This window comes from Podarcis filfolensis (assembly GCF_964270895.1).
Source record: "Podarcis filfolensis genome assembly, chromosome: 12".
Taxonomy (NCBI): Eukaryota; Metazoa; Chordata; class Lepidosauria; order Squamata; family Lacertidae; genus Podarcis; species Podarcis filfolensis.
In genome coordinates, this window is record NC_139614.1 from 17,633,370 (window position 1) to 17,646,109 (window position 12,740).

Here is a 12,740-nt window from a genome sequence, read left to right on the forward strand (position 1 = left end):
AGTGACAAACGCAGCGGCATATTCCGATACAAGGCCCTTTCTCTTATTTCACGCTCTCTGTACCCGTTGACCATAATCTGGTTTTATCAAGCAGGGCAAACACGAGGGTTTCATGAGAAATTATTTATGAATGGCAGGAGCATGGGAAACACAACGCCAGAGAAACACACCCCATAATACTCGCTGATGAGGGCAAGATACAGTTTGGAAACTTCCCACTCTCTGTTTCTCACGTTAAAACACACACAGACAAACTCAACATGATGATTAGCAGGCTGCAGTTTGCAACTACATTCTCTGCTCTGCAAACGGTTCTCCATCAGGGCTGATTTGGGGTCAAGCAGCTGGGTTTCCTTTCAAGGTGCCACAGCAAGCAAGGGAGAATGTGTGTGGCGATCACACAGGGTCCCCGGACATTGACGGTCTGTTGATCCCTGTTCCACCACTGTGCCCGCTTCCCCGCTGCCACCAACCCGTTACTCTCGGGTACACACTGAGTCCAGACAGTTATTAAAATTGAACCAAATAAAAAAGTTTATTTTATAAGCGTTAACAAATTTATGGTTTCTCAGATAAAATTCTTGTCCGTTTCTTAACTTTAGTTTCTTTACTGGCCTATATCTTCCTAATACCTTCTGACTGATTATCTCAACTGTTTGACTGACTCCTCTTAACAGATTCTCTCCCTCTCTCACATCAGACTAGCCCAACCCACAAAGTTATCCTCTCTCTCTCTTCTCTAACTCCAGACCGACTTCTGAACAACTCTAACTCTAACTCCTCCCCTTGGGTTCCTATTGGTTAGTCATTTTACAATTAGTTAACCCTTTCCTTATGAACCCAGTATGATGTCACACACCTAGGAGGGCAAACGCCACAATGTGGTTTATACAAATGCAGCTGCAATCTAGTTTCTATACTGAAAGTTCTCATAACATGAGATTAATGTTAACATCTCACAATTAACAAAACACAACAGGCAACAGCTGAAGAAAAGCACACATGATCCCAGGATATGGTCTGCCTGCACGAGGTCTCCGCCATGCTGGGGCTAAGCAGATAGGGGTCTGGTCATGGGCTGGATGAGAGACCACATGGGGAACACATGTATGCAGCCTTGGGTTCCATGACAGGAGAAAGGAAGGATAAGAAATGTTAGGAAATACACAAATCCAGTGACGTGCTCATTACTGGCCTTTCAATGTATTTGCCCAATCCACTGCTCACTTGCAGATGCAAAAATTCTAAAGTGCCCACAAAATTCTGAATCAAGAGTTGTACATACACTCAGACAGAAACACAGATTTGAGACTACGACCTGTGTCCAGGACGGCTGCCTACCAGCTCCATCTGGTACGCCAGCTAAGACCCTACCTACCTACCTACCTACCAGAGTGGTGCATGCTCTGGTTATCTCCCGCTGGTGACTGGGGGTGGCCGCTGAGACCACATAACACCAGTCCTAAAAGATCTACATTGGCTCCCAGTATATTTCAGAGCAAAATTCAAAGTGTTGGTGCTGACCTTTAAAGTCCTAAACAGCTTTGGCCCTGCATATCTGAAGGCGTGTCTCAACCCCCATCGTTCAGCCGGGACACTGAGGTCCAGCGCCAAGGGCGTTCTGGTGGTTCCCTCACTGCAAGAAGTGAGGTTGCAGAGAACCAGGCAGAGGGCCTTCTTGGTAGTGGCACCTGCCCTGTGGAATGCCCTCCCATCAGATGTCAAGGAAATAAACGACTATCTGAGTTTTAGAAGACATCTGAAGGCAGCCCTGTATTGGGAAAGTTTTAATGTTTGATGTTTTATTACGTTTTTACATGTGTTGGAAGCTGCCCAGAGTGGTTGGGGAAACCCAGCCAGATGGATGGGGTACAATTACTACTACTACTACTACTACTACTACTACTACTCCTATCTACAACCCAGAACTAAATGAAAGGAAGGAAAAACTGGAAATGTTTGGGGAACTCGATCTTTGCAAGTCTGGAATTTATAATGACCCAACTGCACCACAACTGGCTGCCAGGGCCCAATCCACCATGCTAAGCAAATATTTACAAAGATAAGGAGGGTGTTCTTAAGCAACCAAAATTACAAGTGATTGTGTCTGGCAGCTGACAAGCATTCCTGGAACTGAGAGGCTGAAAATAGATGGCAGGCACCTTAAGAGCGAAGGGCTGGAGAGGGAAGTTAAGCCATGTAAACTCTCGCTCAACTTTAAAACAAAACAACAGCAACAACAATATATTAACCATTTTTTAAAAACCATTTGCACTCTCAACCTCCGTTCAGCCCCCTTCTCATATCACTGCAAAGGAATACGCCCGAGAACTGTCATATTTTATAAATTATCAGTACACTTTCCAGGGGGGTGAAGAAGAAGTTAACTATGCCTTATCATAACAGCGCTCACCAAGGCAGGCATGCAGTTCGTAATAAATGGCTCTGTCTTGTGGTGAGACCACACACAAGAAGGAGGCGACGGCAGCAGGCCAGTATGAATGGACGCCGGGAAGAAGGGACTCTGAGACGGGGCTCTTGGGAACTGCAAGGCCAGCTCCTACGATACTTTCCCTCTCCTTTTCCACTGTGCTCTCTTCACCCATATACATCAGTGTCCTACAGGAAGGACTGTTTGCAACAGCTTGTGACAAAGCAACGAGAAGAAAAATGGTCAGAGCAGCTAATATTCTCCTCCCCGGGGATCTTGTGTGAAACTTCAAGGGATTATGGGAGCCCCATTACTTGGATGGGAAACTTTCCTGAACAAACTGTAGGCTGAGCCAAACACAATATACACAGCAGAGGATAGAGCCACCCAACAAGGGGCGGAAACAGCTGATGATCTGACACCCATATATTGCAAGCCCAGACTTTTGTGGAGCTGGACTGACCCTAAAGGAAAATGCATGTAGTCAGGGTGTGTGTGCGTGTACTCCAAAATCCAGGCTACAACCCTATCTGGGCAGAGATAACCTTGCCACAGGTAAGCTCCTGGATAGATTACAGTGAGGAGTTACACATGGGAGCTGCCCTTGGAAATGCTTTGTAAGCTCCAGGTGGCCCCCAAAAAGCACAGCAAGATCATTAATGGGGACTGGAAGATATGAACATACAACACCAGTGTTTTGTCATCTGTGCTAGCTTCCTGTCTATCTCCAGGCCCAGTTCAATGTGCTAGTCCTAAATGGCTTTGGCGCAGGTTACCAACCTCTTCCTGAAGACCTACCCAGACCTTAAGATATTCATCAGGGGCCCATCACCAGGTTTCCCTGTCTAAAGAAGTGAGGCAGGTACCCAGTATCCATTGTGGTACGTTCCTTGTGGAACGCTCTGCACACAGAGGTTTAGGGCCAAGCCATTACCTTTTTAATCTCCCAGGTCTTTTACAATTATGTTTCAGTGTATTTTAGTACTCAGCACACATAATTTTAAACTGGATTTTAGTACAGTTTTAGAATGATTTTATCCTACTTGTGTTGGTTTTATATGGATAGTTCTACTAAGTTTATTTATTTAAAAAAATAATGGATTAATGGGTGGTATATGCATGCCTAAGTAAATAAACAAATAGACTAGTTAGAAAACTATTGTTTATTCTCTTTGCATGATGTTATCTTAAAGAAATTGACATTTGTAGACCGCCACTCTTCTGAAGTCTTCCTCATAGCACTTCTTTGAGGATAACAAAGCCAGATCTAATACCAAGGCTGTGTGTGTGCTCTTACACTTCAAGAAAATACATACAATTTTGCAATAGCTTAATGCAAATTCTGGTAAGAAATGTTCTGTGACCCACATAAAGCACAAAAAACAGCAAATTTGAAGATATTGGCATAGTTTAGTTCTTAGAAAAGGTGAGGATCATCGCCTGAAAAACGAAAATCTTCCTGAGACCCATCCAGCTTTTGGATCTATTGCCCAAACACTTAAACCCTCCACAAACATATTGCAAGCCTAGTTCAGTAGAAACCACATAGATTAAGGCTACTGTTTGCGCCCATGTTGGCTTTCAGCAACATGAAAAATCTGGTTTCAGTCATTCAAGTTGGGTTGCAGTCAAGTGAAGGATTACAGAATTCGGAAGGAAACATTGCTGCTCTTCAAGTCATTTCAGTGGAGCCTACAAAGGATACACAATATCAATCCCTTTGATCTAAATCACAACTAAAACAGTTGCTTAGCAGTGGGTTGGGCCATTGGCTGGGTGTTGTTGTTTAAGCCACCAGTAAATGACAGCAAAATGTAAGTGAATCATACAAAAAGCGAAGATACGTACCAAGATGTCCAAGCATGCAGCTTTAAGTAGTGTGATCTGGTCTGCAATTGTCAAACTTGTAAAACCAGGCAGCCGTTTTGCAAATTCCACTATCTTAATAATGCACTTGGTCGCAAGTTCGCTGAATTTGTCCCAGAGCCCAAGGTCCAGCCGAACTCGATGGTCAGCGCTAGAGTTCTAGAAAGAACAGAAGGAATCATAAGATCAGCCAATTTCTGTGCAGCGTAGCTGAATCCATATAAATAATGAAGAGTGGAGAGATCCTGCTACAAGCAATTTCTATTAGCAATCTGAATTGCAGTGAAATTTGCTGCTGGGAATGCTCTTGGTGTAATCATTCAAAAATGAAAGCTGCCATCTGTCAATAAGGCAAAATAATTTTCAGCCTTTCCAAATACCATTGCCATTTTTCTTTCTCTTTAATTATACAATGTTTATAACCAGGGATTTGAATAAGTGGAACTGGAACACTGGTTTCCATATCTAGGAAAGGACTATGTCAGGTGGCACATAATTCCAGCACCATGGCTGTGCTTGTGTGTCATGAAAAGTCATGGTTAATAGTCTGCTGTGAATACGCAGAGCACACCAGCTTCCTGTCCCTGTGCTAGCGAGCAGAAGCAAGAAAACTTGGCTCAGTGTTAGGTTCAAACTGGGTATCATATAAACCACGACTGGTAAGCCAAGAACATACAGAGATTGTGCTTTGTTTGAAGCAAACTATCGGCTTGGACACAAGACTCAGCCACGGCTTGTTGGTCCTGCTCACTAGCAGGGAGGGGCATATCAGGAGCAAACTGGTAAACCATGGCTTGCTGTGACATGCAAAATGCAGTCAATGTGAGATCTTTTCACATGCTATTGTTTTAGCAAATTAGTTCAAAATAGTTTATCTTGTCTATAGACGGGAAGAGTTTCAGCGCTCTGTCAAAAATCAGTGTTATGAACAGATGAGCCATCTGTTATTGAAAAACTAACGAGCCATCTTTTAAACAATTATACAACTCTGGATTAAAAACCCCCAACACATATGGTATTGGAGAGTGATCTCTTTATCTCAGCGTACAAAGTTCAACAGTTGTGAAACGTTTGCCTATCAAGAAAATGAAAGTTGTGATGTTTACTTAATGCCTGCAACACTATTCCATGTAGCGGATTTCACCCGGTTTAGCATCCCAAAATGATTCAGGCACTTCCAGCCTCAAATAAAGAACAGATTTGTAATGCACCTGGACTCCTCAAGCTGCCCGCACCTGTGAAATGTAGAATCAAACATATCCCAAGTGTGCCCCTGCTACTGGAAGAAACCCTTGTGTTTTATCAATCATCAATCAATCAATCAATCAATCAATCAATCAATGGCCTGTCCTAAGCACTGTGGACATAAAAGAAAATGACATTGTTTTAGAACAGGAAATGAACTTTTCACTTGCACAGTGCTGCTAAGAAAGTGGGACAAAGAGGAATGTCTGCAAGAGAGCCCAGCAACTGAGGGTTCCTGGTTGCAAGAAGAAGGGATTGGGGAGAGGTTCAGTTCAGCTTGCATTTCAAGGAGATTCTGCCTAATCTGCAGTTTGTGAAACAGTATGCAATGGAAGCCCTATCTTCCTTCAAAATTCACACTATGAAATTTGCAATGCGCTTCTCCAGCCAAGTAACGTGTTGACAAGTGTGCTGAGAAGTTTCCTTCAAACCTTCCGGGAAAGTCAGGGGTGGGGCAGACACACCCAGGAAACATGGGAACACTGGAACAGGGGTTGACATGTGAAGCACCTCCTTCTCCCCATTTAAAGCCTTTGTGCCTTATTTTGAAGGCTTGAATGTGGCTACTGAAAGGCTAGGAAGGTCACGAGACTTGCTGTGCTAGATCCACGTCTGTGGCCTATTTAAAACGGGTTTAGAATCTGGGCATTCTCAGACAATAACTGGCACAGGAAAGTGCAAAGGCCTGAAGGATAAAGACTGGTACCAACTTGATGAATGGGATAACTTGAAAATGAGGCAGAGAAGCTCAAAAAGTTCTGATGAACGGTATAGGTAAATTCCAGGTCCTGGAGGAGTCAGACAAACAGGAAGAGGATCACACAACCATCTTCCCAGCAGCTGAGTCTATACTCATTTGCTGATAGAAACAAGGCACTCTGTAACCATGCGAAGGAAATGCTTTTGCTTGGGCAGGATAATAACAGGAGGCAGAAGGAAATGTCCCCACAAAACATTTCCTTTAGGAGGCACGATCCAACAGGAACCTTTCCCACGCATGTTGTGCAGAGATGAATTTTGATGCTGAGCCTTGCCCTAGGACATTCTGCAGCATAAAGGGGTTAACAGTCACCGCTTGGCTCATGGAAACATTTCCTCCTCCTACCAGTGAGTCTGCATCCTTAAGATTTATTTTAGATCATCCTCAAGGACCTCGGTGAAATACTGTAGGTGGGGGGTGGGGAATAATATCAAGATGTGCAGCCATTCAGGTTGTAATTAAATTTAATAGGCAGTTTATCCACTTCCATAGGGGGGGAAATGGCAGCGAAGAGCAGAGCCCAGAGCAGGAAATCATTTTACAATAGGGTATCCATCTGGAAAGAAGACGTTGCATGAAATCAGCTAGTGTGAACAAAATCTTGACCGGGATCTTATGAGCTCGGTTTATCATGCTCCTCCGCCCACCATTCCTGAGCCAGGGAAGTTTTGACAGAGATGCTTTTGAGCGGATGCCCGGCAGCCTTAACAAAATGCAAATCTGATTTGCCGATTATGCAAGCTGAAGAGAAGAGGTTAGTCGATAAAGCGCCAAGTTCACTTGCTGTTTTATTGCACTGCTTTGCTATGTTCAAGAGGGACCCAAAATGGCTGTGCCTCATCTTACGAACGCTGAAACCAGAAAGCGCTGCAACAACATTTTATTCAGTAATCAGAGCTGCTAAAAAGCACCACTTGGAAAAACAAGCACATTTGTAGTCGTTCCCCTCAATATGGAAATACAAAACTGAGTCAGCATTGATATGCAGGCCAAAAGATAAAATATGGAATTAATATAAAAGGTTAGAAGCGGAAATTCCAGGATTCGCTCTCCATGGGTTCTGAGAAGTATCAAACCAGTGGAGTTTTGCTGAATGTTTTACAACAGCATGATTTCCGAGTGTTGTTTTTTTTCCAAGAGTGTTCATGCATGCAGCTTAAGGACCACATTTCCCATAGTGCTGCAACAGAGGACATATGGTGGAATAATACTGTAAGGCCCCCTAGTGACATTTTTATCAGCAGAAAAGCCCAGCCATGCTGTAAAATCCAAACACATGGCCATTTTTAAATTTTATTTATTTTTATTTTTCATCTAAATTGATCCCCTTTGGTGTGTTTTTTGGGTTTTTTTTTTTTTTTTGCAGCAATCTGCTGCATCTCCGACTAAGAATATAGAATAAGACATTTGTGGAGAGACTGATATAGTTGCAGAGGGGTGGGGACCCACACTTTTTTGTTCCTCAATTCTGTTTAACCTATTGAACACAATTTCTGTTTTGGTTTGGTTTGGTTGGGAGAGGCCCGAGCCACTGAAATGAATGCAGACCTCCTCTAGTCAGCCTATCAGGGGGGTCTCAGCAAACCCTGATTTGTTCTTGACCGCTTTGGAGCACCAAACAACAGTTTGCAAGCGCAAAGCAGATGGGCCGGATTAAATGGGCAGCTCACGAATTTGGGAGGTGACTACCTTATCAAAAGCAACAGCACGCTATTTTTTGTTCAACAGGGAGCAAAACACTCCGTGCAGATTTCTATGCCAAATAAAGCTTATGAAACATACCATCTTTCCTCATGAAAATACCTCAGAAATTTAAAATGAGGGAACTGTCCAATTAATTATTATCATCATTATTATTTCTATACGGCAAATTCATATTAAAATCTATGTGGTGTGCAGAATCTGGGTTAAAACAAAAATAAGTTATCAATATGGTATGGTACTACTATATTATCCAATATAATATGAAGACTGGTCTTGGAATACAAAGCAATCCCCATCAGGGGAAATGTGTTCATTTCTCTTGATAGTCCTAGCAGGAATAAGCAGACTTTTTTCTACACGGCAGAGATTTATAACTCAATCTTCACTTTCCTCTTGCATCTCCTCTAAGAACCTTGTGGTTCTTCTACTCTCGGTAGGCCTCTGTTTTAATGATTCCCTCTATGCTATCATTGATTATTTCAAAATCTTTAGATTTTTGTTTTATTAAATGGATATTTTTTTGCCCCATCACCTGGTATGTGGCTCCCTCCTGCACTCACGCATAGCACTACACAACCTGGATCATACCAACAAAAAAGAAAGAAAGGCTTTTGGTATGAAAAGGCTTCTGCTTCACTGCATGGGGTTGCATTAAATACTTCCTGGTCCCTTCCAGATCAATTAACTTCTGTGATTCTGACAGCCCACCAGACCCCTCCAGTCTTCATTACACACATCTCTTACCGTAGTGTATTTGCCCAGCTGGCAGAGAGAAGGGAAGGTTTCCTGGTGAGATTTTCGGATTTTCTCTGTGAGGTCATCCAACTCTGCCGTCATTTCGTAATTCTCCATAAACTCTTGCTTTAAAGGCTCCTTCTTCTTTTTGTTCCTGTCATTTCTGACAGCTGGGAGGGGGGCAAGAAGGGAGGCAGTTCAAGTATGGCACACTAACCAAAGTCCAACAGCTCTTGGATACAGCAGCAAACGTTAAACAAGCAAAACATACCGAGAGCACCAAAACACCACTAAGGAGCAATAAAATACAACGGGGGGTATAGGAAGCTGTCTTCTACTGAGTAAGATCACTGGTCCTTCTAGCTCAGGATCACCTAAACCAGGGTGGCTAACCTGCACCCATCTAGGTGTTGTTGGACTACAACTCCCATCAGCCCCCAGGCAGCATGGCCAATGGTGAGGGCTGATGGGAACTAAAGTCTCACAAGGCCAAGCCTTATGAGGAACGGTTGAAAGAGCTGGGTATGTTTAGCCTGGAAAAGAGCCATCTTCCAATATCTCAAGGGCTGTCATATGGAAGAGGGAACAAGCTTGTTTTCTCCTGCTCTGGAGGGTAGGACTCGGACCAATGGCTTCAAAGGGCCAAAGGAGATTCCAACTAAACATCAGGAAAAGCTTTCTGACAGTAAGAGCTGTTTGACAGTGGGACGGTCTTGCTCGGGAGGTTGTAGACTCTCCTTCCTTGGAGGTTTTTAAGCAGAGGTTGGATGGTTCCTGCATTGTTGGGGGTTGACCTAGATGACCCTTGGGGTTCCTTCCAACCATAACATTGTATCATTCTAAGGTCTAGAGAACCACAGGTGAGCCACTCTCAGTCTATGCGAAGTGGCCATGGCTCAACAGGATTGCAGGCAGAAGTCTTTACCCAGGTCTATCTAGAGATGCTGGGGATTTGATCTGGGATCGTTTGCACACAAAGTATGAGTTCTACCATTGAGCTGAAGCATCCTACCCCACAACCCCCAATAACAACAACAACAGCAACAACAACAACAACAACAACAATAATAATAACAATAATACCCTTCATAGTAAATTAACCCAGACTGACATTTTATGGTAAGGTTGTTCCTAATACAGTGCAAAGATCTCTCTTCAGTTATTTATAGGCAAACTGCGTGCAACAACACGTTATATTATAATATTCATCACTGGCACTGCCCATGGAATCACTTCGTGCTATAAACAAAGGTGTTTGTACTTCTAAGTCGCCTCCTCTGGGAAACTGCATTTCGATATGTTTTGCTGCAATTTCCATTTCTATATAGGATCATGCCACTTGGTGACCAATTATCACTAGATTAACACCGAGATACCAAACTTAGTAGTACCACAGGGACAAACGTGGATTGTGCAGGCAACATTCTAAGTATGGAGTGGACTGAAATTGTGGTTAGGGTAATGTATGCATGGGCTAAGGCACTCTGGGGGGATAAACTAAATTAACCAGGTGAGCTCTAAAGGGAATAGCGCTACATCTACACTCTGATGGAGGACTAAGCCAACCGTTAATACAATGCAGGCCCCAATGGAATCAGTATACGGAGTCAGCTACCCATAATCCACAAGAAGCCCAAAATGTGATGTCACTGAATGAGCACTGGGTCAAATCATGACTGCCTTGTAATAAGTTACCTATGCCATCTTAACCAGTGACAACAAGGCTAAACTACAAACTTGGTTTGCTTGTATAGTCAATGAGAGGAGTGTAAATGGAAAATTAAGAACCAAGGGTGGTGAAAATGTTGGACCAGGACTTCACTGGTATTTGGCTACCCCGCTTTGTTAATGGCGATTCTCCTGCTGCCCTTAAAATTGTTTTCTGTGAATCCTTTGGAACTCATTTTATGGACTGCGTAGTACAGAGACAGGCTCAAATCCACCTGTTCCTTTTTCTCCCTCTAGGAATAGGTAACCAGTTCACCCACAGAGAGATTCCAGCCCACACCATCTGAAAAGACCTTCCTCAGAGGGACGTGAACCGTATGGCAAAATAAAGCCAGGACTGCAGCCAAGCCCATCACCCAATAGCAGAAAAGAAACACACACACAGAGCAATTCCCATCTGAATCATCTGGTCTCTGGGAGTTCTTGGCAGCAGCTCGCAAGATTGCCCTAAATAAGGTGTTTGTGTTCTACAAGCTGTTCCAAGCTATTGAGCTAAGTAGCTGCTGAGACCTTATGTTTAGCAAATGTGTCAATCAGCACACAGAAATATATGCAAATGGAGCTCTATGGCAAGAGGCCTGCTGCTCCTTGCAGTGGGAGAGGAGTTTACGTAACAAGGAAGCAGGGCAATTCTACTGCCTTGGCGCAACGCTGCGTTTGCTACGCTTGACCATCAGCAGCTAGCTAGCTGTTGTCCATCATGCACTCTGGAAAGGCACAGGTGCCATGTTAGAACAAAGGTGGCAACCCCATAGGCCACTGCTGCTGTTTTGGGGGGTCAAACATATGTCCTGTGTGTCTGAAGTCACAGGTGGGAAACATCATTTTTGGGTGGTGTGAGTTAGATTTGTGTTCTGAAGCAGTATGGGGAACCTGAGTTGATGGAAAGGGAGGTGAAATATTACACTGACAGCTAACACATCCCTCCAGGTGTCCCTATTTTCCAGGGACAGTCCCGGATTTGCAGAAGCTATCCCAGTTTCTGATGTGATCCCAGAATGTCCCGCTTTTCCTTAGGATGTCCCTATTTTCATCGGAGAAATGTTGGAGGGTATGGAGTTATTTGACCCTCGAGCCATCTGAAGGTAGGCCTGTATACAGAACGTTTTTAATGTTTAATGCTTTATTATGTTTTTATATATGTTGGAAGTTGTCTAGAGCGGCTGAGGCAACACAGTCAGATGGGTGGGGTAAAAACAGAATGATGATGATGATGATAGATGTCCTTATTTTCATCAGAGAAATGTTGGAGGGTATGAGCTAAAACACCCTTTAAGTCATGCCTTTTAATGTAATTATGCTATCAAAAAAGCCCCACCCTTTAATGTCAGGCACACTTAAAGCTGCTATCCTGCAAACACTTACTTGGGAATAAGCCCCGCTGATCTAAATGGGGCATACGTTTGAGTAGAAATGCATAACATCTGCACTGTAAGAAAGTCAGTCAGATGAAGCGATAATTTAGCTCCTTACACAATTTATTGAAAATGGTGAGGTGTAATTTTGAAGGGTGTAAAGAACTTCTGGACAAAGAAAGCAATACACATACTCAGTGATATTGCTAATTCAACGTAAAAGTCAATGGCAAGACTCTTCTACAGGCCAGGGAATTAAATAAACATACAAAAATCAGTAAATTCCAAGCTAGTGTTCCCAGAGTGACTGTAACTGCCGTGCTGTGCAAATACAGAATATGTGATTATGCTGTATATTGTATTTTATATAAGTTATATCTTCCCAAAGCTAGTTATCTCTGCACAAATCCCAAGTGCAAGATCATGGGCTTTAATGAAGTCACACCAACTATGAATCTAACTATTGTATTTAACATGCCTGGAGTAATGTTGATATAAGAATTCGTTATAGCCATTAAATACTTAGGACTCAAGTGCTGCAGTATTTCATCGTTCCACTGAGTGTGTTGAATGGGAGGCAGAATGCTTTGGAGAGCCAGGCTATTAAAGGGGAAACACTGGCACATATTCACACACTGGGTGTATATAGCAGCACTCACACATGTTTACGTTTTATAACGTATCTATACCTACATGCAGGGCCAGCTCAAGACATTTTGGCACCTGAGGCAAACCACAAAACCGTGTCCCCCTGTCAGGGAAAGAGAAGTGAGTGAAGAACAGTGGGAAGAAACAAATCAACTTTACCCAATGGTTGAAGTGGGAACCAAAGGCTGCCACCAGGGGGAAAGGGGGTTGCTCTGAATCCCACCAGATGGGTGTAGACCCTAGGGTACAAGACAACAGTCCACACCAT

General features: G+C 43.3%; 1 protein-coding gene across 13 annotated transcripts in view; it reads right to left on the reverse strand.

The window, feature by feature from the left end:
• RARB (retinoic acid receptor beta) overlaps positions 1–12,740 on the reverse strand; it is a 341,400-nt gene that overhangs the window by 8,258 nt on the left and 320,402 nt on the right. For all 13 annotated transcript variants that reach the window (XM_083578114.1, XM_083578115.1, XM_083578112.1 and 10 more), the window contains 2 exons: positions 8,751–8,911; positions 4,280–4,456 (listed from right to left, as the gene is read on the reverse strand). In XM_083578114.1, coding sequence (XP_083434240.1) covers positions 4,280–4,456; positions 8,751–8,911 — 338 coding nt within the window. The remainder of the gene's footprint in view (positions 1–4,279; positions 4,457–8,750; positions 8,912–12,740) is intronic.